At 42.4% G+C, this 27725-nt stretch overlaps 1 protein-coding gene and 1 pseudogene across 3 annotated transcripts in view; both read left to right on the top strand.

Annotated features, from left to right (window-relative positions):
- Nucleotides 1-27725, top strand: part of pnpla7b (patatin-like phospholipase domain containing 7b) — a 354731-nt gene that overhangs the window by 18087 nt on the left and 308919 nt on the right. For 2 of the 3 annotated variants that reach the window (XM_043719901.2, XM_043719899.2), the window contains exons 2-4: nt 6147-6184; nt 13598-13672; nt 23888-23975. In XM_043719901.2, the coding sequence (XP_043575836.2) occupies nt 6147-6184; nt 13598-13672; nt 23888-23975 (201 nt within the window). Of the gene's footprint in view, nt 1-5635; nt 6023-6146; nt 6185-13597; nt 13673-23887; nt 23976-27725 lie in introns of those variants that run through there. The other variant, XM_043719900.2, reaches the window with a different exon arrangement.
- On the top strand, nt 7581-8197 carry LOC148146139 (uncharacterized; annotated as a pseudogene).

Genomic DNA, 27725 nt, shown 5'->3' with positions numbered 1-27725 from the left:
GAAAAGTATTCATTCAGTGTCTCCCCAATCTCTTCAGCCTCCACACGCAACTTCCCACTACTATCCTTGACTGGACCTATTCCTACCCTAGTCATTCTTTTATTCCTGACATACCTATAGAAAGCCTTAGGGTTTTCCCTAATCCTACCAACTAAGGACTTTTCATGTTCCCTCCTTGCTGCTCATAGTTCTCTCTCCAGATCCTTCCTGGTTACCTTATAATTCTCAATCGCCCCTATTGAACCTTCACGCCTCATCTTTACATAGGTCGCCCTCTTCCATTTAACAAGGGATTCCAATTCCTTATTAAACCACGGCTCCATCACACGACCCTTTCCTCCCTGCCTGACAGGTACATACTTATCAATGACACTCAGTAGTTGCTGCTTGAACAAGCTCCACATATCAATTGTGCCCATGCCTTGAAGCCTACTTTTCCAAGCCACGCATCCTAAGTTGTGCCTCACTGCATCATAATTTCCCTGCCCCCAGCTATAACTCTTGTCCTGCAGTGCACACTTATCCCTCTCCATCACTAGAGTAAAAGTCACCGAATTGTGGTCACTGTCCCCAAAGTGCTCACCTACCTCCAATTCTAACACCTGGCCTGGTTCGTTACCCAGAACCAAATCCAGTATGGCCTCACCTCTTGTTGGCCTGTCTACATATTGTGTCAGGAAACCCTCCTGCACACATTGGACAAACACCGACCCATCTAACGAACTCGAGCTATAGCTTTCCCAGTCAATATCAGGAAAGTTAAAGTTCCCCATAACAACCACCCTATTACTTTCACTCTTCTCTTGAATCATCCTCGCAATCCTTTCTTCTACGTCTCTAGGACTATTAGGAGGCCTGTAGAAAACTCCTAACAGGGTGACCTCACCTTTCCTATTCCTAACCTCAGCCCAAACTACCTCAGATGGCGAGTCTTCATCCATCGTCCTTTCCATCGCTGTAATACTATCTTTGACAAGCAATGCCACATCTCCCCCTCTTTTATCCCCACCTCTGAGTGCGACCTTGAATTATTTTGTCTGGTTATTGTGGTTTTATGGGCTATTTGTAAGATTTTGGGTGTGAATTCATCAGCTGTCACAGTGCATTTCGAGTGCTGGAATGTTGCAGAGCTTTGATCCTGCTGCCTCGAAGTCAAGAGTTTGAGCTCATGTCTAAAAAAGGGAACTTGAGCATTCCAGCATGGTACTGAGAGAACGCATTGCTGTTGAATGTTAATAGATATTCCAAGTCAGTTGGTGCGAATGAAATGAAGACTCAATTTTTGGAGAATTTATAGACTTCCTCAGTCCTGCCATTCTTAGTTCACACCCAGTGTCACTGGTGTTCTCTGTATATATGGGGCATTGGTTAGCTTAGTAGGCTGAATGGCTTATTGCGATTCAGACTAATAGAGTCATAGAGATGTACAGCATGCAAACAGACCCTTCGGACCAACCCGTCCATGCCGACCAGATATCCCAACCCAATCTAGTCCCACCTGCCAGCACCCGGCCCATATCCCTCCAAATCCTTCCTATTCACATACTTATCCAAATGCCTGTTAAATGTTGCAATTGTACCAGCCTCCACCACATCCTCTGGCAGCTCATTCCATACACGTACCACCCTCTGTGTGAAAAAGTTGCCCCTTAGGTCTCTTTTATATCTTGCCCCTCTCACCCTAAACCTATGCCCTCTAGTTCCGGACTCCCCGATCCCAGGGAAAAGACTTTGCCTATTTACCCTATCCATGCCCCTCATAATTTTGTAAACATCCAAAAGGTCACCCTTCAGTCTCCGACGCTCCAGGGAAAATTGCCCCAGCCTGTTCAGCCTCTCCCTGTAGCTCAAATCCTCCAACCCTGGCAACATTCCTGTAAATCTTCTATGAAGCCTTTCAAGTTTCACAATATCTTTCCGATAGAAAGGAGACCAGAATTGCATGTGGCCTAACCAATGTCCTCTACAGCCGCAACATGATCTCCCAACTCCTGTACTCAGTACTCTGACCAATAAAGGAAAGCATACCAAACGCTGCCTTCACTATCCTATCTACCTGCGACTCCACTTTCAAGGAGCTATGAACATGCACTCCAAGGCCTCTTTGTTCAGCAACACTCCCTAGGACCTTACCATTAATTGTATAAGTCCTGCTAAGATTTGCTTTCCCAAAATGCAGCACCTCACATTTAGCTGAATTAAACTCCATCTGCCACTTCTCAGCCCATTGACCCATCTGATCAAGATCCTGTTGTAATCTGAGGTAACCCTCTTCGCTGTCCTTGCCTACAGTATGAGTTCAATTCCCACACTAGCTGTGGTCTCGCCCTCTCGACCTCACCCCAGGCTTGAGACATGGTAACTCAGGTTAAACCATCACCAGTCATCTTTGTTTAGTGAAGTTAAAAATCACATAACACCAGGTTATAGTCCAACAGGTTTAATTGGAAGCACTAGCTTTCGGAGCGACGCTTCTTCATCAGGTGATAGTCCATCAGATAAACCTGTTGGACTATAACCTGGTGTTGTGTGATTTTTAACTTTGTACACCCCAGTCCAACACCTGCATCTCCAAATCATGTTTAATGTAAGAATTATCTGTGGTCCTCTCTGACTTTAGTGACTTTCCGTTCACCTTTATATGTATGTACTCAATTAATGGCCACTAATTTATGAACATTGTACAGATGAGACATTAAACTGAGGTCTTTTCTGCTGTGGGATGAATATAAACAAGCTAGCAGTATTGTTTGTGAAGTGACGGGACATTCTCTCTCGTGACCTGGAATGCTGGTTATTCTTCATCCAATGTGAATTTAAAAATGTATGGTCATTATCATATTGTTGTTTGTAGGATTTTTTTGGCTGTCACATTTCCCACATGGTAACAATAGCTGCACTTTAAAAGCACACCATTGACTGTGATGTACTTTGTTATGAATAATTTTGTTAAATGCAAATCCTCCTTCTCTCTCCAGTTTCACTGAAATCTTTGTTATGCTTATGTGTGTTTTGGGCTAATTTGCTTCAGAGAAGTAGTTCGTGTGGGTGGAGCTAGTCCATGTTCTCAACAAAATATTCACAATTTAAGAATGATCTGGATGAGCACTAAAAATGCCAGGGTATAGTAGGGTATGGACCAAGTGCAGGTAAGTGGGAGTAGTGTAACTTTATTTTTGTTGGTCAGCATAGACATGGTTAGCTGAAGGGCCTGTTTCTATCCTATATGACTCATTTGTGTATGAAATAGTCATAGAGATGTACAGCTCAGAAATTGACTCTTCAGTCCATCTCGTCCATGCCAACCAGATAATCCAGCCCAATGTAATCCCACCTGCCAGCATCTGGCCTACATCCCTCCAAACCCTTCCTATTCATATTCCCATCCAGATGCCTTTTAAATGTTGCAATTGTACCAGCCTCCACCACTTCTTCTGCAGCTCATTGCATACACGTACCACCCTCTGCATGAAAAAGTTGCCCCTTGGGTCTTTTTTTATATCTTTCCCCTCTCACCCTAAACCTATGCCCTCTAGTCCTGGACTCCACCACCCCAGGGAAAAGACTTTGTGTATTTATCCTATTAATGCCCCTCATGATTTTATAAATCTATATAAGGTTACCCCTCAGTCTCCGACGCTTCAGGGAAAACAGCCCCAGCCTGTTCAACCTCTCCCTATAGCACAAATTCCTTTTAGAACCCTTTCATGTTTCACAATATCTTTTCAATAAGGAGACCAGAATTGCATACAATATTCTAAAAGTGGCCTAACCAATGTCCTGTACAGCCGCAACATGATCTCCCAACTCCTGTACTCAATACTCTGACCAATGAAGGAAAGCATAACAAACGCCGCCTTCACCTTCCTATCTACTTGCGTCTCTACTTTCAAGGAGCTATGAACCTGCACTCCAAGGTCTCTTTGTTCAGCAACACTCCCTAGGACCTTACCATTAAGTGTAGAAGTCCTGCTAAGATTTGCTTTCCCAAAATGTGCAGGTTAGGTGAATTGGCTATGCTAAATTGCCCGTAGTGTTAGGTGGAGGGGATTGGGTCTGGGTGGGTTGCTCTTCGGAGGGTCGGTGTGGATTTGTTGGGCCGAAGGGCCTGTTTCTACACTAAGTAATCTAATCTAATCAAAATGTAGCCCTTCATATTTATCTGAATTAAACTCCATCTGCCACTTCTCAACCCATTGACCCATGTATTTATAAGGTAATTTCCTCTGCCCTGAAGGTCTTTAACCATGTCCTGAAACAAACTCGCTACCACAGCCTCATTTCCCCTTCCCCCACCTCACCCTAGTTCCAAACTTCCAGCTCAGCACTGTCCCCATGACTTGTTCTACCTGCCTATCTTCTTTTCCACCTATCCACTCCACCCTCCCCTCTGACCTATCACCTTCATCCCCTCCTCCACTCACCTATTGTACTCTATGCTACTTTCTCCCCACCCTCGCCCTCCTCTAACTTATCTCTCCACGATTCAGGCTCTCTGCCTTTATTCCTGATGAAGGGCTTTTGCCTGAAATGTCGATTTTGCTACTCCTCTGATGCTGTCTGAACTGCTGTGCTCTTCTAGCACCACCAATCCAAAACCCATGTATTTATAGCCTTGTGATAACTGGGAAAAAGTTGTTTTTCCACATTAACACAGTAAATATTTAGCGCAAAGGGTAGTGGTTTATTTGACAAAAGAGAGAATGTTCATTTACGTATATGTTACACTGAGAGTCATGATTATATAGAACAAAATGCAAATTCCCTAATCTATTCATGCCAGATTATACTGATCACTGATTATAATGAGTTTAAAAAAAAGATGGTGACTAATTTTCTATTCTAAAGAATGGGGGTGTGAATGGGGTGGCACAACGTTTTCTTAGTTGTTAACAAGGTTACAATTACAAACTCTACATCTCACACATGAGTCATAGTCATACAGTTGAGAAACAAACTCTTCGGCTGAACATGTCTATGCCGAACAACAACAAAAAAACTACATTTCTCCCATTTACCTGCACTTCATCCATAAACTACTACTGTATCCTCTAGCATTTTAAGCGCTCCTCATATGCTCTGAGAGTACCTACCCCCACCACCCTCTCAGGCAGCACGTTTCATACTTCTACCATCTTCATGATGAAAAAAAATTTGGTTTATTCCGAAATCTCATAAGTTAGCCACTGGCCACGTGACGAATTTGGAAATCGATTTGGTGAATTGGATTTCTCGTGAGTAAACAAGACTGAGTAATTAGATACCGTCACTGACCATGTGAACTCTGCAGAGGTATTTGCACGCGTTTGCATATTTCACCTTTGGTAAGATCGCAAGACAAAAAGCGTATTCGTGCTTTTTTTTAAAAAAAGTTTCGCTTCCTTGGATACCAGATAGTAAGCAAATTTGCACTTGAATAATATTTCTCTGAATTATGAGTTTATTAGGTGTTTTGAGTTAAAATTAGTGCAATGGTTGTGTCCCTGTGGCTGCACCTTTTACGGCTGGGTGACTGTTCGATGAAGCATGTGACAGGTACAATGTCACAATATTTGTTTAGCTTACTGGGGATAGTCGAACATGAAATCGCAGAGTAGAGGAGCAGCAAATACATTTTTTCCAAACCACAACTTTGTAGAATCGAATAACCAGAACAATGAAGTGCTTGTCTTTGCTAATTTATGAAAATAAGCTTCACTTTTTTAAAGAATAGCTTCTCTTCCGGATGGAAGGGTTTTGCTTTGATTCCCAATTTCACCCAGGACAAGTGTTGCAAGCACACTGTTGACCCCTGATTCAGAAAGCATATTGTATACCGATTGACTTGACTGTGATATCCTGATGATCAGATACACTGTCACTGGTAGTTGTCTGGATCACTGGAGGGAGCTGTCTTGCGCAGAAAAAATGGGGAGATAAATTATGTATGAAAAAATCTGACGAAGCACTGAGTAAATTGCTATTTTACAGATTCCACGGGCCATGGAAGTAACAAGTACATTTTTGCCAGATGATCTGAAATGTATGAATATTATTTATAAGCATGCAAAATTATACTGCATTCGTACTGTACCATTCCTTTAGTCAGAACTATGTAGTAACCAGTTTATCATTTTGATTGTCTGCTTTTTCTTTCATTGCTCCAGACGTATTGAAAGAACCAGATGGCTGCGTAAGCTCTGAGGTAAGTTATCTGTTTCTCTACCTTTCTTCAACATGCATTGTAACAGCAGAGCCTGTAGTCCATTTCCAACGTAGGGAATTCAGTTATTTATCATTACACATCCTGGGGGTTATGTTGATATTGTTGTGGCTGGTTCATATGCAGTACAGTAACTTTGCACTTAGATTGGCCTTTCAAGTAGAACCAAGTGTGTTTTATGAAATTAGAATTTTGTAGGTCTTCTCGGAGCATGCATCAAATGATTTTGATGAAGTCTCAATAGAAATGTGTGAAGGGTTGCTCAAAAGTTAGGAGAAGGTCAGAAGTAACATGACACCAGCTTATGGTCCTCCAAGTTTATTTGAAATCACACGTTTTTGGAGTGTTGCCCCTCCGTCAGATGAAGTGAAAAAAAGTATACAGGCCCAGAACTTATAGGCAGAGAGATTGTGCAAGTGGAGTGTTGAATAATAAATCTCTGCAGATCAAAATTCAGATGGTGTGAGTAAAGTGTCACCAGTTGAATAGTAAACAAAGGGGATGATAGAAGTGCCTCTTACAGAAACTCAGCACCCGCAAGCCAGAAACAATTTCGTTTCGGCACTCTACATCAGCATCCCCCATGCTGCAACAGCCTCAGTATTCAAAACCAACAACTGCCAATTTCCACATGCCGTCCAACAATTCATCTGCTTCATCCTCGACCAAAAAGTCTTCACCATCGACACCTAGTTCTTCATCCAGACACATGGAACAGCCATGGGGACCAAATTTGCACTTCAATATGCCAATAGTTTCATGCTCAAGTCTGAGCAAGACATCTTTGCTGCATAGGACCTCCAATCAACAGATACAGTTTGTTCTGCTATGACACGAGTTTCTTCAGTGCGAATTGGCTATAACACAATTGGAGAACTTAGACTATTATTTGTAGAATGGGAACATTCCTTACCTGTATTTGCTATAATGCCATTCCGGTCCCATTGGTTTAAATGGTGATGCTATTACACTATTTTCTTGTAATGTGGAATTGCACGGGAATGATTGCATTATATCAGAACAGACTGTACACCAGATAACATCAACATTTTCTTCCTCTGGACTCTTGGCAAGGAATCACTGAAATGATTATACAACAATATCAACAAGCTTCATCTCACCATCAGACTTACCATGGATTACTCTTCAGAATCCATCTCATTCTTGGACACATGCATCTCCATCAAAGACAGGCACTCAGTACCTCACTCGACTGCAAGCCCACGGATAACCTCACAATGTTGCACTTCTCTAACTTCCACCCTAAACATGTTAAAGGAATCATTCTCTATGGACAAGCCTTGCATATACACAGGATCCTCTCAGACGAGGAGGAATGCAACTGACACCTAAAGATGCCTCATAAGAATGGGATGCAATGCTCAACTCGTTGATCGCCAGTTCCAATGTGCCACAGCGAAAAACCATAATGAGCTCCTCAGAAGATAGACAGGTGACTGTTAGAGTACTCTTTGTCGTCCTGTACTTCCCTAGAGAGGAGAAACTATGCCATGTACTTCTCAGCCTTCAATATGTCATTGATGATAACGAAGATCTCGCCAAGATCCTCCCCACGCTGCCACGTCTCGCCTTTAAACAATTGCCTTAGCTTAAACAGGCCATTGTTCAAGCAAACTAACCAGCCTTCAGGACGACATTGACCACATCACCACACAACCCTGCCACATTAAACTCTGCAAGACATGTCAGATCATTGAAATGGATGCTATCATCAAATTTGGAAACAATATCCACCACATACACGGTAGATACTCATGAGACTCGGCCAATGTTGTCTACCTCATACGTTGTAGGCAAGGATGACCCGAGGCATGATGTATCAGCAAGACCATGCAAATGCTACTGCAATGGATGAATGAATGCCGCACAACAATTGCTAGACAGGGATGTTCCTTCCTAGTTAGGGAACACTTCAGCAGTCAAGGATGTTCAGCCTCTGTTCTTTGGGTAAATGTCATCCAAGGTGGCCTTTAAGATACACAACAACGCAGAATCGCCGAGCAGAAACTTAACTGTGATCTTGGGTTTATGTTGCGCAGCATGTAATTTCTCTATACAGTAAAATCTCCCTTCCTGTCCTATTTTAACTCCATTGCCTTGATAACTTATGATCTCTCAACCATAATTAGTTTATACAATTTTGGATTATTTGTTACTTTGGTTAGACCCTCAGCATGCGACTCATACCTATCATCTTATTCCACCCATTTGGTTTGTCTCCAGCAGCACCCCATTTTTAATTTTTAGTAATTATCGCTCTGCCTCAATTAATTGGATTAAAGGTCATCATCTTCAGTTACTCAAAGTTTGTGCGAAGATTTGTAGCTCGGGTGCTCGTTGCTGTGGTTCTGTTCGCCGAGCTGGAAGTTTTTGTTGCAAACGTTTCGTCCCCAGGCTAGGCGACATCATCAGTGCTTGGGAGCCTCCTGCGAAGCGCTTCTTTGATGTTTCCTCCGGTGTTTATAGTGGTCTGTCCCTGCCGCTTCCGGTTGTCAGTTTCAGCTGTCCACTGTAGTGGTTGGTATTTTGGGTCCAGGTCGATGTGTTTGTTGATGGAGTTTGTAGATGAATGCCATGCCTCTAGGAATTCCCTGGCTGTTCTCTGTCTGGCTTGCCCTATGATAGTAGTGTTGTCCCAGTCGAATTCATGTTGCTTGTTGTCTGCGTGTGTGGCTACTAAGGATAGCTGGTCGTGTCGTTTCGTGGCTAGTTGATGTTCATGTATGCGGATTGTTAGCTGTCTTCCTGTTTGTCCTATATAGTGTTTAGTGCAGTCCTTGCATGGTATTTTGTACACTACATTAGTTTTTCTCATGTTGGGTATCGGGTCCTTCGTTCTGGTGAGTTGTTGTCTGAGCGTGGCTGTTGGTTTGTGTGCCGTTATGAGTCCTAGGGGTCGCAGTAGTCTGGCTGTCAGTTCTGAGATGCGCCTGATGTATGGTAGTGTGGCTAGTCCTTTTGGTTGTGGTATGTCCTCGTTCCGTGGTCTTTCTCTTAGGCATCTGTTGATGAAGTTGCGCGGGTATCCGTTTTTGGCGAATACCTTGTATAGGTGTTCCTCTTCTTCTTTTTGCAGTTCTGGTGTACTGCAGTGTGTTGTGGCCCTTTTGAATAGTGTCCTGATGCAGCTTCGTTTGTGTGTGTTGGGGTGGTTACTCTCATAGTTTAGGACTTGGTCTGTGTGTGTGGCTTTCCTGTATACCCTTGTAGTGAATTCTCCGTTCGGTGTTCTCTGTACCATCACGTCTAGGAATGGGAGTTGGCTATCCTTTTCTTCTTCTCTCGTGAATCGGATTCCTGTGAGTGTGGCGTTGATGATCCAGTGTGTTTTTTCTATTTCCGTGTTTTTAATGATTACAAACGTGTCATCGACATATCTGACCCAGAGTTTGGGTTGAATTTGTGGTAGGACTGTTTATTCTAACCTTTGCATAACTGCCTCTGCTATGAGTCCCGAGATTGGTGATCCCATGGGTGTTCCGTTGATTTGTTCGTATATCTGGTTGTTGAATGTGAAGTGTGTTGTGAGGCACAAGTCCAGTAGTTTAAGTATGCCGTCTTTGTTGATAGGTTCAGCGTCCTGTTTTCTGTTCTGTATGTCCAGTAGGTTGGCTATTGTTTCTCTGGCTAGGGTTTTGTCAATCGAAGTGAACAGTGCCGTCACGTCGAATGATACCCTAGCCAGAGAAACAATAGCCAACCTACTGGACATACAGAACAGAAAACAGGACGCTGAACCTATCAACAAAGACGGCATACTTAAACTACTGGACTTGTGCCTCACAACACACTTCACATTCAACAACCAGATATACGAACAAATTAACGGAACACCCATGGGATCACCAATCTCGGGACTCATAGCAGAGGTAGTTATGCAAAGGTTAGAACAAACAGTCCTACCACAAATTCAACCCAAACTCTGGGTCAGATATGTCGATGACACGTTTGTAATCATTAAAAACACGAAATAGAAAAAACACACTGGATCATCAACGCCACACTCACAGGAATCCGATTCACGAGAGGAGAAGAAGAAAAGGATAACCAACTCCCATTCCTAGACGTGATGGTACAGAGAACACCGAACGGAGAATTCACTACAAGGGTATACAGGAAAGCCACACACACAGACCAAGTCCTAAACTATGAGAGTAACCACCCCAACACACACAAACGAAGCTGCATCAGGACACTATTCAAAAGGGCCACAACACACTGCAGTACACCAGAACTGCAAAAAGAAGAAGAGGAACACCTATACAAGGTATTCGCCAAAAACGGATACCCGCGCAACTTCATCAACAGATGCCTAAGAGAAAGACCACGGAACGAGGACATACCACAACCAAAAGGACTAGCCACACTACCATACATCAGGAGCATCTCAGAACTGACAGCCAGACTACTGCGACCCCTAGGTCTCATAACGGCACACAAACCAACAGCCACGCTCAGAAAACAACTCACCAGAACGAAGGACCCGATACCCAACATGAGAAAAACTAATGTAGTGTACAAAATACCATGCAAGGACTGCACAAAACACTATATATAGGACAAACAGGAAGAGAGCTAACAATCCGCATACATGAACATCAACTAGCCACGAAACGACACGACCAGCTATCCTTAGTAGCCACACACGCAGACAACAAGCAACATGAATTCGACTGGGACAACACTACTATCATAGGGCAAGCCAGACAGAGAACAGCCAGAGAATTCCTAGAGGCATGGCATTCATCCACAAACTCCATCAACAAACACATAGACCTGGACCCAATATACCAACCACTACAGTGGACAGCTGAAACTGACAACCGGAAGCGGCAGGGACAGACCACTATAAACACCGGAGGAAACATCAAAGAAGCACTTCGCAGGAGGCTCCCAAGCACTGATGATGTCGCCTAGCCAGGGGACGAAACGTTTGCAACAAAAACTTCCAGCTCGGCGAACAGAACCACAACATCTTCAGTTACTATTCAGCTGTTGACACTTCACTCATATCATCTAATACTTTTCACCACCTGCAGAGACTTATTATTCAACACTCCACTCGACCATTTGTATAACCTTTTGATCTCTCTGCCTATAAATTCTATGCCTGTATACTTTTCTTCACTTCACCAGATGATGGGGCAGTGCTCTGAAAGCTTGAGATTTCAAATAAACCTGTTGGACTTGAACCTGGTGTTATCTGACTTCTGACCTTGTCTACCCCAGTCCAATACTAGCACCTCCACATTAAAATTAGGAGAAGCCATGAGAAAACAATTGTCTTTTGGTTTTGCAGGAGTTGGTGGCAACAGGGCCCTTTTATTGGGTTTTCCTTCCAAGAAGCAGTACATGACTTGTGCTTATGAAGAAAGCTTTAATACAAATTTTCCAAGTTGTGCAATTCTTCACCTTTAGAGTTGTCACAAATTATATCAATGATTAATGCTTTGTTATGCAAGAGGCAGGGTTAGTGATTGGAAAAAGTTGGTGGCTGATCAGCAGAACAAGTATTTCAGACTTCGAGTTAGATTTGTCATGATATTAATAAAAAGGGATAATTTATTTTCAAATTCTATCATCTAATGTTAATATCTGGAATCTTCATGGGCTAAAATGGGTTTAAAAATTTAAAAAATGCTGACTTAAAATGGCCACAGCAATCAGCTGAACAGAAAACAACAAATGCTGGAGATCGCAGTGGGTCAGAGAGCATCCGTGGAAAACTAACGTTTTGAGTCTAGATGACTCTTTGTCAGAGTGAAGTGTGGAGAGGTCAATGTTTATGCTTTGGTTTGGGGAGAGGGACGTGAGGTTCTGTGGAGGTGTAGAGTGCTAGAGGAGAAAAGATGTTGATAGTTCAGATTAAGTGATCAGAATGTGAGAATAATCACTTAATCTGAACTATCAACAGTTTTTCTCCACTAGCACTCTACACCCCAACCCCCCCACACTCCCCCCTGTTATAGCATGAATGCTTCCCGCTCCATACTTCACATTGGCTCTGACAAAGAATCATCTAAACTTGAAACATTAGCTTGCTCTCTTTCCATGGAAGCTGTCTGACCTGCTGTGATCTCCACCATTTGTTGTTTTCAATGCAGATTCCAGAATCTGAGGAGTGTTGCTGAACAAAATGACCTTGGAGTGCAGGTTTAAAGTTCCTTGAAACGGGAGTCACAGGTCGACAGGGTAGTGAAGACAGCATTTGGCATGTGTGTCTTTGTTGGTCATAATATTGAGTTTAAGGGACATGTTGCAGCTCTACAGGACATTAGTTAGGTCACTTTTAGAAGATTTTGTACAATTCTGGCCACCCTTCTAGAGGAAGAATGTTAAACTTGTAAGGACATGCAGAAATGATTTGCAAGGATGTTGCTGGGACTGGAGCATTTCAGTTATAGGGAGATGCTGGATACGCTTGGGCATTTTTCCTAGGGTGTTGGAGACAGAGGGGTGACCTTTTGGTAGTCTAGAAAATCATGAGGGGCATGGATAGTGTACACAGCCAAGGTCTTTTTCCCAGGGTAGGGGAGTCCAAAGCTTGAGGGCATAGATTTAATGTGAAAGATTTAAAAGGATCTAAGGGGCAACTTTTTCACGCAGAGGATGGGGCGTGTATAGAATGAGCTGCCAGAGGAAGTGTTGGAGGCTGCTACAATTGCAACATTTAAAAGGCATTTGGATGGGTATATGAATAGGAAGGGTTTAGAGGGATATGAGCCAAATGCTGGCAAATGGAACTAGATCCAATTGGGGTTTCTGGTCGTCGCGTACGAGTTGGACCGCAGGGTCTGTTTCCACGTTGTATGAATCTGTGCTATGTTTACTTGTGTAACAATGACTATTTTTTTTTCAAAAAAATACTTAAATGCTTTTGGGGCACTTCTGAATGAATTGTTCTTATCTTTGAGTAGGGTACTGACGTGCAAGATGTGCAATGATCATAATGAATATCGGAGTAGATTTAAAGGGTTTAATGACTTAAGCTTGCTATTTCAATGTTTTTAGTCCATTTGTTTCGACCAGGGAATCTATTGTAAAGTAACTACGAAAAATGTTCTTGAGTTAAGCAGAGAAAGGACTGGTCAGAATATACAGAGGAAATTCGATTATCTGGCATTTGATTATCCCGAATATCGGACTGTCCAGCAAGATCGCAAGGTCCCAATGTTCAGCTAAACTATGTTTTCCAGCATTCAATTATCTGGAATTTGATTAACCAAACAAAATTCCCCCCCCCCCCAACCTCCCGTGCCCTTCAGATACTTGAGGTTCCTCTATATTGTGATACAGCGCTTTCCTAAAATTTGAAATTAAAATGAATGTTGCATTCTTCTTCAAAGTAAAAACTTTCCGTTTTCTATGTCACAGGTTGCAATACCAATCAGTGCGGACGTTCCAGCATTAGTACAACAGTTCGTCGAGGAGAAAATTCAGACCACAATGGTATGCAACTATAACTTAGATTGCAGAAAGCCAGCTGATGGAAGGACAAAACTGGAGATGATCTTTAAACTTTATAGGCATTTATTCACAGATGTACATATTACAGATATGGACCAGGTTAGCTGAATTGACTATGCTAAATTGCCGGTAGTGTTAGGTGAAGGGGTAAATGAAGGGGAATGGGTTTGGGTAGGTTGCTCTTCGGAGGTTCGGTGTGGACTTGTTGGGCCGAAGGGTCTGTTTCCACACTATAATCCAATCTAATCAACTGCCTCAACCATCACAGTTTCAACCTATATAGGAGCTAAAATGAGCCCCAGCTAATGACCATTAGAGCATTTAATTAAATGTCATTAACATACAAAAAGAACTGTCTTTTAAAAATTAATTGCATTGCTGAACATTGTTTCGTGTATAGAGCAGTACATTGTGAGTCATTCCTCCTCTAGGACTCTTCATAAATGTAAAACAACCTGACCATTAGTAACTTCCATCCACCCATTTTGATTTTGAAATTTACTTTTGGTCCAACATTTTGTTTTAATCAAGCATAACCTTTCTTTCACGATGTATGGTATGATCATTTACATAACATTTAATGGTTAGACCATCTTCACTCAATGTCTAGAATCTCATATTGACTGTCTCCACAAAAGCAAGTGTTTCAGTCGCAATGTGATTCACTTTGTGTTCTTTGGGTTACTTAAGGATGAGAATTTAAGTATGTATTTATCCAAACTGAATTTTCTTAATGCTTCTAAAGGAACTGGAACATAGGCTAAGTAGTCTTCTTGACTACCTGCGATACAGTGTGGCACACTGACCTGCTCCTCAAGCTGTCCAGAGTGCTTTTAATTGAGTCAAAAAATGTGGCGCTGGAAAAGCACAGCAGGTCAGGCAGTATCCGAGGAGCAGGAGAATCGACCTTTCGAGCATAAGCCCTTTGTGTTTTTTGACTGATCTCTAGCATCTGCAATCCTGACTTTCTCCTGAATGCTTTTAACCTGGGTTGGGGCAGTTGCTGAAACACACCTTTGCAACAGATGATTGAGTTAAGTTTGTGCAAGGGAGAAATGATTGGACAAGTGTAGCCCCATCCTGTTCAATATGTGTACAAACTACATACCAACAATAATATAGAGAGAGAAAAACAGAGTTAACGCTTTGAGTCATTTATGACTCTTTTGCAATTACTGTTTGTTTTCTTCAGATATAACATCTTTTAGTCAGTAAGATTATTTGATATGATTATTGTTTTAAAGCTATGCTAGACTTCTTTGCTTAATATTTAAACAAATATGTTTGAAGACCCCACAAACCATACTCCCAAATTTTATATTCAACTCTAATCTTATGAATAATACAGTCTTCAAATTCCACAGTACTGTCCAGTAAGTAATCATCAACATGCACAGTGAAGTTGCCAGAAAATGTTCTGTCATGAGACCAATCCAACACTATGGGGATGAACCATCCCGTTCACCGGGACCCTTGTCTGCCTGGCTCAGCTTGTCACTTTGAATAACTTTTCCTTTAATTCCTCTCACTCACTTCAAAGGTGTGGCCATGGGTATCCACATAGCTCCCAGTTATGCCTGTCTCTTTGTGGAATATATGGAACATTCCTTGTTCCAGTCCTACTCTTGCCCCCACACCCAGTTCTTTCTATGGTACATCGATGACATCATCATTACTGCTTCCCTTTCTCATTCAAGATTGGAAAAGTTTATCTATTTTGCTTCCAATTTCCACCTTCACCTGGTCCACCTCTGACTCCCCTTTTCCCTTCCTTGACATTTCTGGGGTTAGGCTGGCCACAATTCCATTACAGACCCACGGACTCCTACAGTTACCTTGAATGTACATCCTCACACCCTGTAATCCTGTAAAGACTCTGTTCCATTATCCCAGTCCCTCCATCTCCATCGCATCTGTTCCAAAGATGTGAACTTTAACAAGGGGACCTTCAAAATGTCCACCACCTTCCTCAACCGAGACATCCCTACCACCATGATAGGTTGAACCTGGCTAAGGGCTCTATCTCCCGCACTTCGGCCCTCAACCCCTTCCATTCCCTCTCACAACAGTAATAGGGTCCCCCTTGTCCTCACCCACTATCCCACCAGCATCCATATTCAGAGGATCATTAGCCACCTCCAGCGAGATGCTACCACCAGACACACGTTCCCCTCTCTTCCCCATGTCTACTTTCTGAAGCACCATTTCCTCTGGGACACCTTGGACCACTCTCCCTTCACTCCCAACACCTCTACATACCCCCACAGCACCTTCTCCTGCAACCGCAGAAGTTGTAACACCTGCCCATTTACTTCCTGTATCCTCGATATCCAGGGTCCCAGACGCACCACCCAAGTGAAGCAAAGATTTGCCTGGGCTTCACTCAATCTCATCTTCTATATTCGCTGCTCACAATGTGGTCTGTTATACATTGGGGAAACAAAATGTAGACTGGGTGACCACTTTGCAGAGCACCTATGTTCTGTCCCTGAGCTTCTCGTTGCTTGCCATTTCAACGCTCCACCATGTTCCCTGGCCAGTATTTCTCTCAGGCTTGCTGCAGTGCTCCAGTGAAGCTCAGTGCAAGCTGGAAGAACAGCACCTCATTTTTCATTGGGAATTCTACAGCCTTTTGGACTCAATATCAAGTTCCAACAATTTTAGGGCGTGATCACCTTCTCTCATGTCCTTACTCCAACTCCCAAACACCAGGCCTTGTCATTACATGGGCTGCTACCACAAACAGCCTATTGTCAGCCATTGATAGTCCCCATTAGCACCTATTCATTGTCCCACGCTGACCTTTACCATTCCGTTGACTGCCCATCTGTTTTTTCCTCCCTCTTTGGGCTCCATCTCCACTTCTTGTTTACTTTTATTCCTCTCCCCCACCCCTTCTCCAGGATATATTCTAACCTTTTACCAGTTACAATCAGTCCTGGTGAAGGGTCACTGGACCCAATTCTCCTTTCTCTCCACAGTTGCTGCCTGACTTGAGATTTTCCAGTAATTTCTGTTTTTGTTTCTGATTTTCAGCATCCGTAGTTCTTTGTTTTTTGTTTACAATAGGATCTGCTTTTAGTTGAACACAAGCTATTTTTAGCAAGATATCTCTCAGTGAAAAATACAGTTCCCTAGAGGTGCCATATGAACATGTTTGTTTAGCCTCCCTTCTACATCTTCTGTTGCTTTGGGCTATTTCAGAAAGATTTCACCCTGAAAACTGTTGTCCTTTGGTGTTGATTGACTGACCTATGCTCTTGAGAATATGTGGCCAAAATGTTAAAATACTTTTTCTGATTTTTCTATATGTGGGAGAATCAACACTAATATCTGAATCTCTCATTCATTGCAATTTTTGAGAAAATTCTCTAGAGTCAGAGATATACAGCACTGAAACAGGCCCTTTGGTCCAACCTGTCCATGCCGACCAGATATCCCAACCCAATCAAGTCCCACCTGCCAGCACCCAGCCCATATCCCTCCAAACCCTCCTATTCATATAACCATCTAAATGCCTTTTAAATGTTGCAATTGTGCCAGCCTCCGCCACTTTCTCTGGCAGCTCATACATTCCCCTTAAGTCTCTTTTATATATTTCCCATCTCAGCCTAAACCTATGCCCTCTACTTCTGGACTCCCCGACCTCAGGGAAGAGACTTTGCCTATTTACCCTATCCATGCCTCTCATGATTTTGTAAACCTCTATAAGGTCACCCCTCAGCCTCTGACGCTCCAGGGAAAACAGCCCCAGCCTGTTCAGCCTCTCCCTATAGCTCAAATCCTGCAACCCTGGCAACATCCTTGTAAATCTTTTCTGAACCCTTTCAAGTTTCACAACATCCTTCCGATAGGAAGGAGACCAGAATTGCACGCAATATTCCAAAAGTGGCCTAACCGATGTCCTGTACAGCCGCAACATGACCTCCCAACTCCTGTACTCAATACTCTGACCAATGAAGGAAAGCATTCCAAACGCCTTCTTCACTATCCTATCTACCTGCGACTCCACTTTCAAGGAGCTATGAACCTGCACTCCAAGCTCTCTTTGTTCAGCAACACTCCCTAGGACCTTACCATTAAGTGTATAAGTCCTGCTAAGATTTGCTTTCCCAAAATGCAGCACTTCGCATTTATCTGAATTAAACCACATCTGCTACTTCTCAGCCCATTGAAATCCATTCACATTACATTTTGTTCATGCGACAAAGCTGGTTTTCAGTTACTTCAGAATAAACACCAAATTCTGTGAAGCAGTCTTAAGCATCTGTTTTTCAGATGCTACAACAATCGAGCAAACCTTCTGTCACAGGGCTGCATTTTCTGATTGGCAATTGATTGGCTTTAAATGAGTGGGAGGTGGAACAAAACGTCCATTCTGGAATCTCATAGGAAAGGAGCTGGGTAATATAAATGCATACACAAATGCAACATACACATTCTGGGCTGTCATTCCTTGGTAACCTGATTGGATTCATGTTCTTACTGATACTAAAACTTTAAATGTCTAGCTACCTGTAGTAGCGATTGACAGTTGTTTTATCTTGTAAAGTAGTACCTAGACTACTTGTTCCTTGTTCTCTGGGCCGAAATCAATGTACAATGTCGGAATGTGAATGATGATTCTTGGATTGTTTTCAATCTTGTGTCCACTATTTGCAGGTACTGGATTTGAAATTGATGGTGATGACTGAATGCTTTAATATTTGAATCACAAAGTAGCATTTTAATGATTTGGAGATGCCGGTGGTGGACTAGGGTGTACAAAGTTAAAAAATCACACAACACCAGGTTATAGTCCAACAGGTTTAATTGGAAGCACGCTAGCTTTCGGAGCGACGCTCCTTCATCAGGTGATTGTGGAGGGCTTGATCATAACACAGAATTTACAGCAAAAATTTGCAGTGTGATGTAACTCAATTCTTCAATGTATAATTTCAGTTACATCACACTGCAAATTTTTGCTATAAATTCTGTGTTACGATCGAGCCCTCCACAATCACCTGATGAAGCAGCGTCGCTCCGAAAGCTAGTGTGCTTCCAATCAAACCTGTTGGACTATAACCTGGTGTTGTGTGATTTTTAACTTAGCATTTTAATAGCATTTTAACATTTAAATTAACTTTATTATCCCTTTTGTCCCCACTATGTTTTACAACTGTTTGAACCGATTTTACTATACCTCTACCTCTTCCCATGCCTCCTTCCTCCTCTGCCCAGTTTCCTTTGGATTCCCACTCGAGGCCAATCCAAATATTACTACAAGCGGCATGGGCGCTTATGGGCGGCACGGTGGCACAGTGGTTAGCACTGTTGCCTCACAGTGCCAGAGACCCGGGTTCAATTCCCGCCTCAGGCGACTGACTGTGTGGAGTTTGCATGTTCTCCCCGTGTCTGCATGGGTTTCGTCCGGGTGCTCCGGTTTCCTCCCACAGTCCAAAGATGTGCAGGTCAGGTGAATTGGCCATGCTAAGTTGCTCGTAGTGTTAGGTAAGGGGTAAATGTAGGGGTATGGGTGGGTTGCGCTTCGGCGGGTCGGTGTGGACTTGTTGGGCCGAAGGGCCTGTTTCCACACTGTAATGTAATCTTAAAAAAAAGCTGATACTGCTTTTCTGATACAAACCAGTGAATTGCTGTTCAATGCTTTGAATCATCTTGAGTTTTATCTTTAGGATAAAAACAGATGGGACAGGAATGGTTTAATACCACGAAGGAGGCACTGGGTAACTGTTTCCCAATAGTATGCCCTCTTGTGCAGGTGTTACTGCCCATAGATGGAAGGAACAATGCTGTTTTATGCAGTGGGCGGCACGGTGGCACAGTGGTTAGCTCTGCTGCCCCACAGCGCCAGAGACCCGGGTTCAATTCCCGCCTCAGGCGACTGACTGTGTGGAGTTTGCACGTTCTCCCTGTGTCTGCGTGGGTTTCCTCCGGGTGCTCCGGTTTCCTCCCACAGTCCAAAGATGAGCAGGTCAGGTGAATTAGCCATGCTAAATTGCCCGTAGTGTTAGGTAAGGGGTAAATGTAGGGGTATGGGTGGGTTGCGCTTCGGCGGGTCGGTGTGGACTTGGTGGCCGAAGGGCCTGTTTCCACACTGTAATGTAATGTAAAAATGAAAATAGAGGGATTGGGCAAGATGGCAGCTGAACAGTATTAACTAAGTGATGCACATACCGAGAAACGAATCCAGGATAGAGAGGAATTAGTGTTGCTGAACTCTTGGACACCTACAGGTTCACAGTTGAGTTCTATCTCAGAAATAGGAAATGCTCATTGAGTTAGGTAAGTACAGTACTTTGGCATCTATTGACTTGCCGAATAGTAGTTGAGTCTTCGAATGCTGCGTTTTATCAGAATTAAACTGCTATATCTAATGCAACCAAAATATCAACATTTATGGCTTTCAGTCACCTTTGAACATTTATGGATCTATTGGGCAGTTGAGCAGGATCACGCTGCAAGGCAGAAATGATTTAAAATCTATCACCAGTTTATACTTACGAAAATGATATGTGTTTTGAGTGTGGATTAAGAGATGTTAGTGACAGGATGAAAACTATAGGACCAAAAACATGGTAGTACTTATTTGTGATGTCAGCAGAGTTCAGATAGTTGCGCTTGTGATGTATTTTGGAAGGAACAGTGCAAACAGCCAATATAAACAAAACAGGACAAGATAGGCAACAGGACAAGATAGGCGACAGCACAGTGGCTCAGTGGTTAGCACTGCTGCCTCACAGTGCCAGGGACTTGGGTTGAATTCCCGCCTCGAGCAACAGTATGTGTGCAGTTTGCACATTCTCCGTGTCTGCGTGGGTTTCCTCCGGGTGCTCCAGTTTCCTCCCACTGTCCAAAGATGTGCAGGTTAGGGGAATTGGCCATGCTAAATTGCCTGTAGCGTTAGGTGCATTAGTCAGAGGAATGGGTCTGGATGGGATGCTCTTCAGAGGGTCGGTGTGGACTTGTTGGGCCGAAGGGTCTGCTTCCACACTGTAGGGAATCTAATCTAATCTAATCTAAATCGCATAAGTCTTTGGATTTTCATAAAGAAAGTTTTAAAGTAGAAAAACAAGGAAGTTGTTTTATTAATGAATAGTTAGACCTCCGCTGGAGTATTGTGTCTAATTTTGGGCCCTACCACCTCATATTTCTAAGGCCTGAGAGAAAGTGCAGAAAAGATTTGCTAGAGGTTTGTCCGTGATGAGAGACGTTAGTTATATATAGAAGCTGGGGATTGCTATCATAAAATCAGGTGGTTATTGGGAAATTTATTGAAGATCCTTAAAATTAGAGTTTTGTTAGGGTAAGTGAGGAGAAAGTTTCTACTTGCAGGAGTATCAATAACCCGAAAACATAAATCTGAGGTGCAGGTAATTATGAAAGAGTGAGAGCAAGATAAGAATATGCTTTGTACAACAAGTTATGATAATCTGGAATGCATTGTCCAAAAGACCAGTGGAATCCGATTCAATAATGGCCCTCAAAGGTGAACAGGATATACAGTTAAAAAGTAAAACATGCAATACTCTGGGGAAGGATAGGAAAGTAGAGTGAGACGAATTGAGGTATATAACGTAGAGATACCATAGTTATGATCAGCTGTTTGGCTTCATCTATGATTTGAGCATACCATGTGCCCGCTCTATTAAAATTGAATCATTCATTTTAAAACATAACTTTTGAAAATTGCTCTGTCCTGTGGATAATGTCAAATCAAACAGGCCAGAAGTTTGTATCTTTAATCCTCAGTTTGTGTTGTATTAGCCTAACTAGACCTACAGATAATGTGTACTAATTGGCCTCTGGTATTTCTGGTTGTGATTGATGGTGATTACAGAGTGCCGGTGTTGGACTGGGGGTGTACAAAATTAAAAATCACACAACACCAGGTTATAGTCCAGCAGGTTTAATTAGAAGCCCTAGCTTTCGGAGCACTGCTCCTTCATCAGGTGGTTGTGGAGTAGAAGATCATCAGACACAGAATTTATAACAGAAGTTTACAGTGTGATGTAATTGAAATTATATATTGAAAAAGACCTGGATTGTTTAAGAGTCTCCTCTTTCAGAATGGGCATGCTGGTTTCAGTTCTTTCGTACTGTAAATCCTAGAACTTTAAGAAAGTTACATTTGCAAGTGAACTTTAACTATAGGTGCCATGTTGGCCCAGCTGTTGGCATTGAAGATGAGTTGCCCCGTGTGAGGCTGTCTGGGCCCCAATCTTCAGACCGATTCTAACTAATCGAACTGGGAATATACCTCATCACAATGGGCGTTTCCGCACTCTACACCAGCATCCCCCACAATGACTGCATCGTGGCAACAGCCTCCGTACTCAACACCAACAACTGCCAGTCTCTGAGCACCGTCCTACAACTCATCTGCTTTATCCTTGACCACAACATTTTCACCTTGGATAACCAGTTCTTCATCCAGACACATGGAACTGCCATGGAGACCAAATTTGCACCCCAATTTGCCAACATTTTCATGCATAGGTTTGAACAAGACTTCTTACGCAGGACCTCCAACCAACACTAGACACCAGGTACATTGACATTTTCTCCCTCTGGATCCATGACAAGGAGTCACTGAAACAACTACACAGTGATATCAACAAGTTTCATCCCACCATCAAACTCACCATGGACTACTCTTTAGTATCTGTCTCATTCTTGGACACATGCATCTCCATTAAAGATGGGCACCTCAGCACCTCACTCTACTACAAACCTACAGATAACCTCACTGTGCTGCACTTCTCCAGCTTCAACCCGAAACATATTAAAAATAGCCATCCCCTATGGACTAGCCATTCGCCTACACAGGATGCGTTCAGATGAAGAGGAACCCTTCAACCAGGACCCTTGGGTTCATGTCACACTGCAGGTGACCCCACTGTACTACTCAGACACACACATATGCAGACACTCCCGCAGACACTTTTACAGACACACTATTGCAAACCTAGACACACTGTTGCAGATGCTCTCTCATACTCTCACACACACTCCCACTCTGACGTGCACCATCTCACAGACCTGTACCCCTTTACACTTGCACACTCACACATACACACACTCACAGATACTCATATCCCCCCCGCGCGTGCGCACACACAAGTTTGTGGGATGAATTTGTACTTGCAGAATTAATTTTATTGTGCTCAAAAACTGCATGAATCCATGTAAAATTCTTAAAATCCCTTTTTTAGATTAGAATCAGTCTGAACATTGGGGCCCAGACAGCCTTACACAGGGCACCTCATACCTTCAATGCATTATCTGGGTCAACATGGCACCCATTGTTAAGAGTTCACTTGAGAATGTAACCTTTAAGAAAGTTCTGGGGTTTACATATGAAAGAACTGAAACCAGCATGCCCATTCTAAAAGATGAAAGACTTAACAAACAATCCAGGTCTTTTTCAGTATATAATTTCAGTTACATCACACTATAAACCTTTGCTATAAATTCTGTGTCCTATGATCTTCAACTCCACAAACACCCTGATGTAGGAGCAACGCTCCAAAAGGTAGTGCTTCCAAATAAACCTGTTGGACTATAACCCACTCATTGTGTGATTTTTAACTTAATAGGATGGGAGGATAGTTGTCTGAAGGCCTGAGGCCAAATGTCCCGGATCGCTGAAGTGTTCTCTGACTAGGAGGGAACACTCCTGTTTAATTGTTGTGTGGTGCCCGTTCATTCATTGCTGTACCCTCTGCTCGGTCTCACCAACGTGCCATGCCTCATGGCATCCTTGCCTGCAGCGTATGCGATAGACAACATTGGCCGACATGATTTTGCCCCACATGATTGAATAGATTGCCAGGAACCATTTTCTAGGCTGACATGAGCAGCTATCACTTGATCAAGGTGCTGAATGGCAGACAGTGAATGGGGAACTGCTATAATGCTTGCTTCGTGCTCCCGTAGGCCCACGTTGAAAGCTGCACTTAAAGGAAGCAGGGATCAGAGCTAAACGGTCATAGTCCCAATAGACCCATAGCCCCAGAAACTCTTACTGTCAGAGAGAATGGGATCGCATGATAAACCTTCAAGTTCTATTATGCAGGTTGAAGGAGGAAAAGGATTAGCTGGTTGATAACATGAGCAATGGTTTATGGTGATGTGTAGTTTAAGCACAGTATGTGATTTTTCTGTATTTTAGTTAAATATTTTCCTTTTTCTTTACAGCTCACAGGAATGATGATTGGAGCGCTTGCTGCCATTCTTATTGTCGCAATTGTTGTATTTTTCATCTACAGGAGAATGAAACAATCAAGTAAGTAAAGACCAGACCAGTGTCCTAACCAAATACTTTGGTGCGGTAACATACTGTGTGACCCATTCCCTTTTCAATTCACTTTTTAAAAAGTAAAATGTTCTCCACATCAACTCAAGTTTTTATTTAAAAAAAAAAATTAGTAAACTTGTATTAATTTTCTTCCTTACAGGACACGATTGTGGAGCAATGCAATGTATTTGCAGGCAGATATACCATCTACCATCTTGTGACAGAGCGCCAGTAGTTAGACGATACCCATCCTTCAGTCCATCATGTTAGGGGTTGTGAGCATACTCTGAGCTATGAACAGGAAATTTGCTATCACGCAGACTAATAAAGAACAGTGAGAAAGTCCACATTGTTGCCTAGATGTTGTTTCTTCCTTATGATAAACATTGCATCGCCCCAGGTTTTAAGTTGTTGTTCAGCAGGTTCTGATCCCTCAGACTCTCACTGCTAAAATAGAAAAGATTATTCTGAAATCACCTTCTTTCCTCCGTCTCTCTACCTTGAAATATATGTTCTGACAACTAAAAGCTAATGCTTCACCATGGCAGTAATAGGCCTTAGAAGAATATATACAATTATTTGGAATCAATGGGTCAGTCTGCTGGTAAGGTGAGTTCCCCATTCCTGCCTGTAGACAACATGCCCAAGTAGCAGCAATCATACCTTTTCAGTTTGAGTGAGAGAGGAGTGGGTACAAGACTAAAATTTTAAATTAAATGAGGAGACTGTGGGTATTGAAGCCAAGCCAGCTGAGTGAACTGGCAAATTCCTGGTGTGTTATTTTTAAATTCGATGAAGGAATAGGTCAGTAAGATGCAGTGGCAGATACTTTAGGGAATATTTCAGAATGCCCAGAATAGATAAACCCTGATGAGAAAACAAAGTTCCAATGGGGCCATCTGGGGTAAAACAAAAAAAATGTTTAAGGTAGTTACAGACTTACAGAGAAAGCAAATGGTTATGCAAAGGGGGGGTGGGAGATCAGAAGGTTAGACAAGACAAAATGTAGGGATGATTAACTAAAAGATTAATAAAATGGCAAAAGTCAGAGGACAAGAAAAAGCTAGTTAGAAATATTAAACAAAGAGTTCCTATAGGATGTTTAAAAATGAGTAGTTAATAAAGTGACCATTGGTCCTGCAGATCTGGGGAATTAATTGTGCATAATAAGGAGATGGCAGATGGATCGAACAGGTTTATTTAATCAAACTTCATTGTAGAGAATACATGTACCATTTTGCAATAGCAGTAAATTGTGGAATTGGAAGGGAGGGCGCAACTTGATTATAATCTCAAGGGAAGTGATACTGAGCAAATTGTTGGAATAACAGCCTGACACGTCTGTGGATCCAGATGAACTTCATAGTGTCAAGTAAAGTGGTCAGTGAGACAACCGATCGGTTGGTATTAATTTTCTGAAAATTGTCTAGATTTGGAGAAATGAATGAATGTAACTTCTCAATTTAAAATGGGAGAGATACAGAAATGGGGAAACTACAGGCTAGTTAACTTAAAGTTTGATATAGGGTAGAGGTTAGAGATTAATAATAAAGACATTACAGCAGGGCACTTGGAAAAGTTCAAGGTAATTTGAAAAGTCAACATGGTTTTGTGAAAGGGAAATCATGTTTGTTGGAGTTACTTGAGATGGTAATATTGCTAAGGATAAAGGGAAACCAGTAGATGTACTGTACTTGAATTAAAAGGCATTTGATGGATGCCACATTAAAGATAATTACAGGAAAGATAAGTTATGGTATAGGATGTAAAATGTTGTCATGGATTGGTTATTGGCTGACTAGCAGGATCACAATAGGTATATCCGGGTCATTTTCTGATTGCAAGATCTGACGAGTAGTTTGCCACATGGGTCAAACAGGTGTCAGGAGTTAAGGCAAGCATGTTGTTGACCTTCATTTCGTAAGAGGAGTTGAGGAAAGGATCAAGGATGTCTTACTGCAGCTGTCCCAGGCCTTGGTGAGACCACACCTGGAGTGTTGTGTGAGGTTTTCTGCTCCCTAGCTAAGATAGGATATACTTAACGTGGCTGGGGGTGGTGTAGTGAAGGTTCACCAGAGCGATTCCTTGGGATGTCAGGACTGTTGAATGAGCAGGGATTGGATCAACAAGGCCTGTGTTCATTGGAATGTAGAAGAATAAGTTGGGGGGGTGGGGGGGGGGGGGGGAATCTCATTGAAATGTCTAAAATTCTGCTCGGGCTGAACATACTGATTGCATGGATGATGTTTCCCCTTGCTAGGAGTGAGACATTTAGAACAAGGTGCCACTGACTCAAGATACAGGGTAAGCAATTTAGGACTCAGATGAGAATTTTTTTTGGTCTCAGGATGGTGGACCTGAATATTTAATATGTAAATACATTTACAAATAATAAAGGCATTAAGGGGTGTGGAAGAGAGTGAGAGTTTGGCATTGAGATAGAAGATTAGCCATGATCATATTGAATGGTAGAAGAGGTTTGATGGGTCAAATGTCCAATCCTGTTCCTGTTTCAATGTGGGGCCTCCATCTTTATCATTTCCATAAACAACTTGGATGAAGGAACCAAAGATGTGCTTGTTAAATTGCTGCTAACACGTAGTAAGCAATGATGTTGTGAAAGTAAGTTGTGAAGAGGGTCTAAGGAAGTTACAAGGGATACTGACTGTTAAGTGAGTGGGCAAAAATTTCCAAAATGGAGTAGAATATTGAAAATGTGAAATTGTCTATTTGGGCAGCAAGTATAATAAAGTGCATTATCTGAATGATGAGAGATTGTAGAGCTCGACAGAAGGAGAAGAATTGGGTGTCCTGGTGCACAAGTTGCGAAAGATTGCATTGCAGGTAAAGTAAGAGGTTAGGAAAACTAATAGAATGTTATGATTTGGAGATGCCAGTGTTGGACTGGAGTGCACAAAGTTAAAAATCACACGACACCAGGTTATAGTCCAACGGGTTTAATTGGAAGCACTAGCTTTCGGAGCGCCGCTCCTTCATCAGGTGGTTGTGGACGACACAATTGTCAGACACAGAATTTAGAGCAAAAATTTACAGTGTGATGTAACTGAAATTATACATTGAATAATACCTTAATTGTTTGTTGAGGCTTTCATCTGTTAGAATACTTTGATAGTTTCACTTCTTTCACGTGTAAATCACAAAACTTTTTTTTTAAAAGTTGCATTCTCTGGTTAACTGTAACAATGGGTGTTAGCTAGGCAATATGTTGAAGGTGTTAGCCCCTGTGTTCTCTGTCTTTGCCATACTGTTTAGACTGATTGTAAACTAAAAAGTGAGATAACAGAGTTTTACATTAATTCATGCAGTCTTTGAGCAAAGTACAATGTAACTCTGCGAGGCCAAATTCACCCCACAAACGTATATGTATATGTGTGCATGTGGATCTTTGTGTGTGTGTGTCTGTCTGTCTGTCTGGGTTGGGGGTTGAGAGTGAGAGTCTATATGTGTGTGTATGTGAGTGTGGAGTGTCTTAAGTCTGTGAGGGGGGTGCATGTGTGAGTGTGTGTGTGTGTCTGAGGTGGGGGGGTTGTGAGTGTCTGAGAGAGTGTATATGTGTGTGCATGAGTGTAGAGTGGTCTAAGTCTCTGAGAGGATGCGTGTGTGTGTGGGAGTGTGTGAGTGTCTGCGTGCGTGTCTGTGTACATGTGTGTCTGTGTGTGTATGTAGGTGTGTGTGTGTGTATAGTGCAATGGTGGTCACTTGTAGTGTGATATGAAC

The sequence above is a fragment of the Chiloscyllium plagiosum genome, unplaced genomic scaffold, assembly GCF_037043375.1.
Source record: "Chiloscyllium plagiosum isolate Xiang-an unplaced genomic scaffold, Cpla_swu_hap1 HiC_scaffold_21, whole genome shotgun sequence".
Lineage (NCBI taxonomy): Eukaryota > Metazoa > Chordata > Chondrichthyes > Orectolobiformes > Hemiscylliidae > Chiloscyllium > Chiloscyllium plagiosum.
Note: the sequence above shows the minus strand (reverse complement) of the source record. Positions and strands in the feature narration are given on the sequence as shown.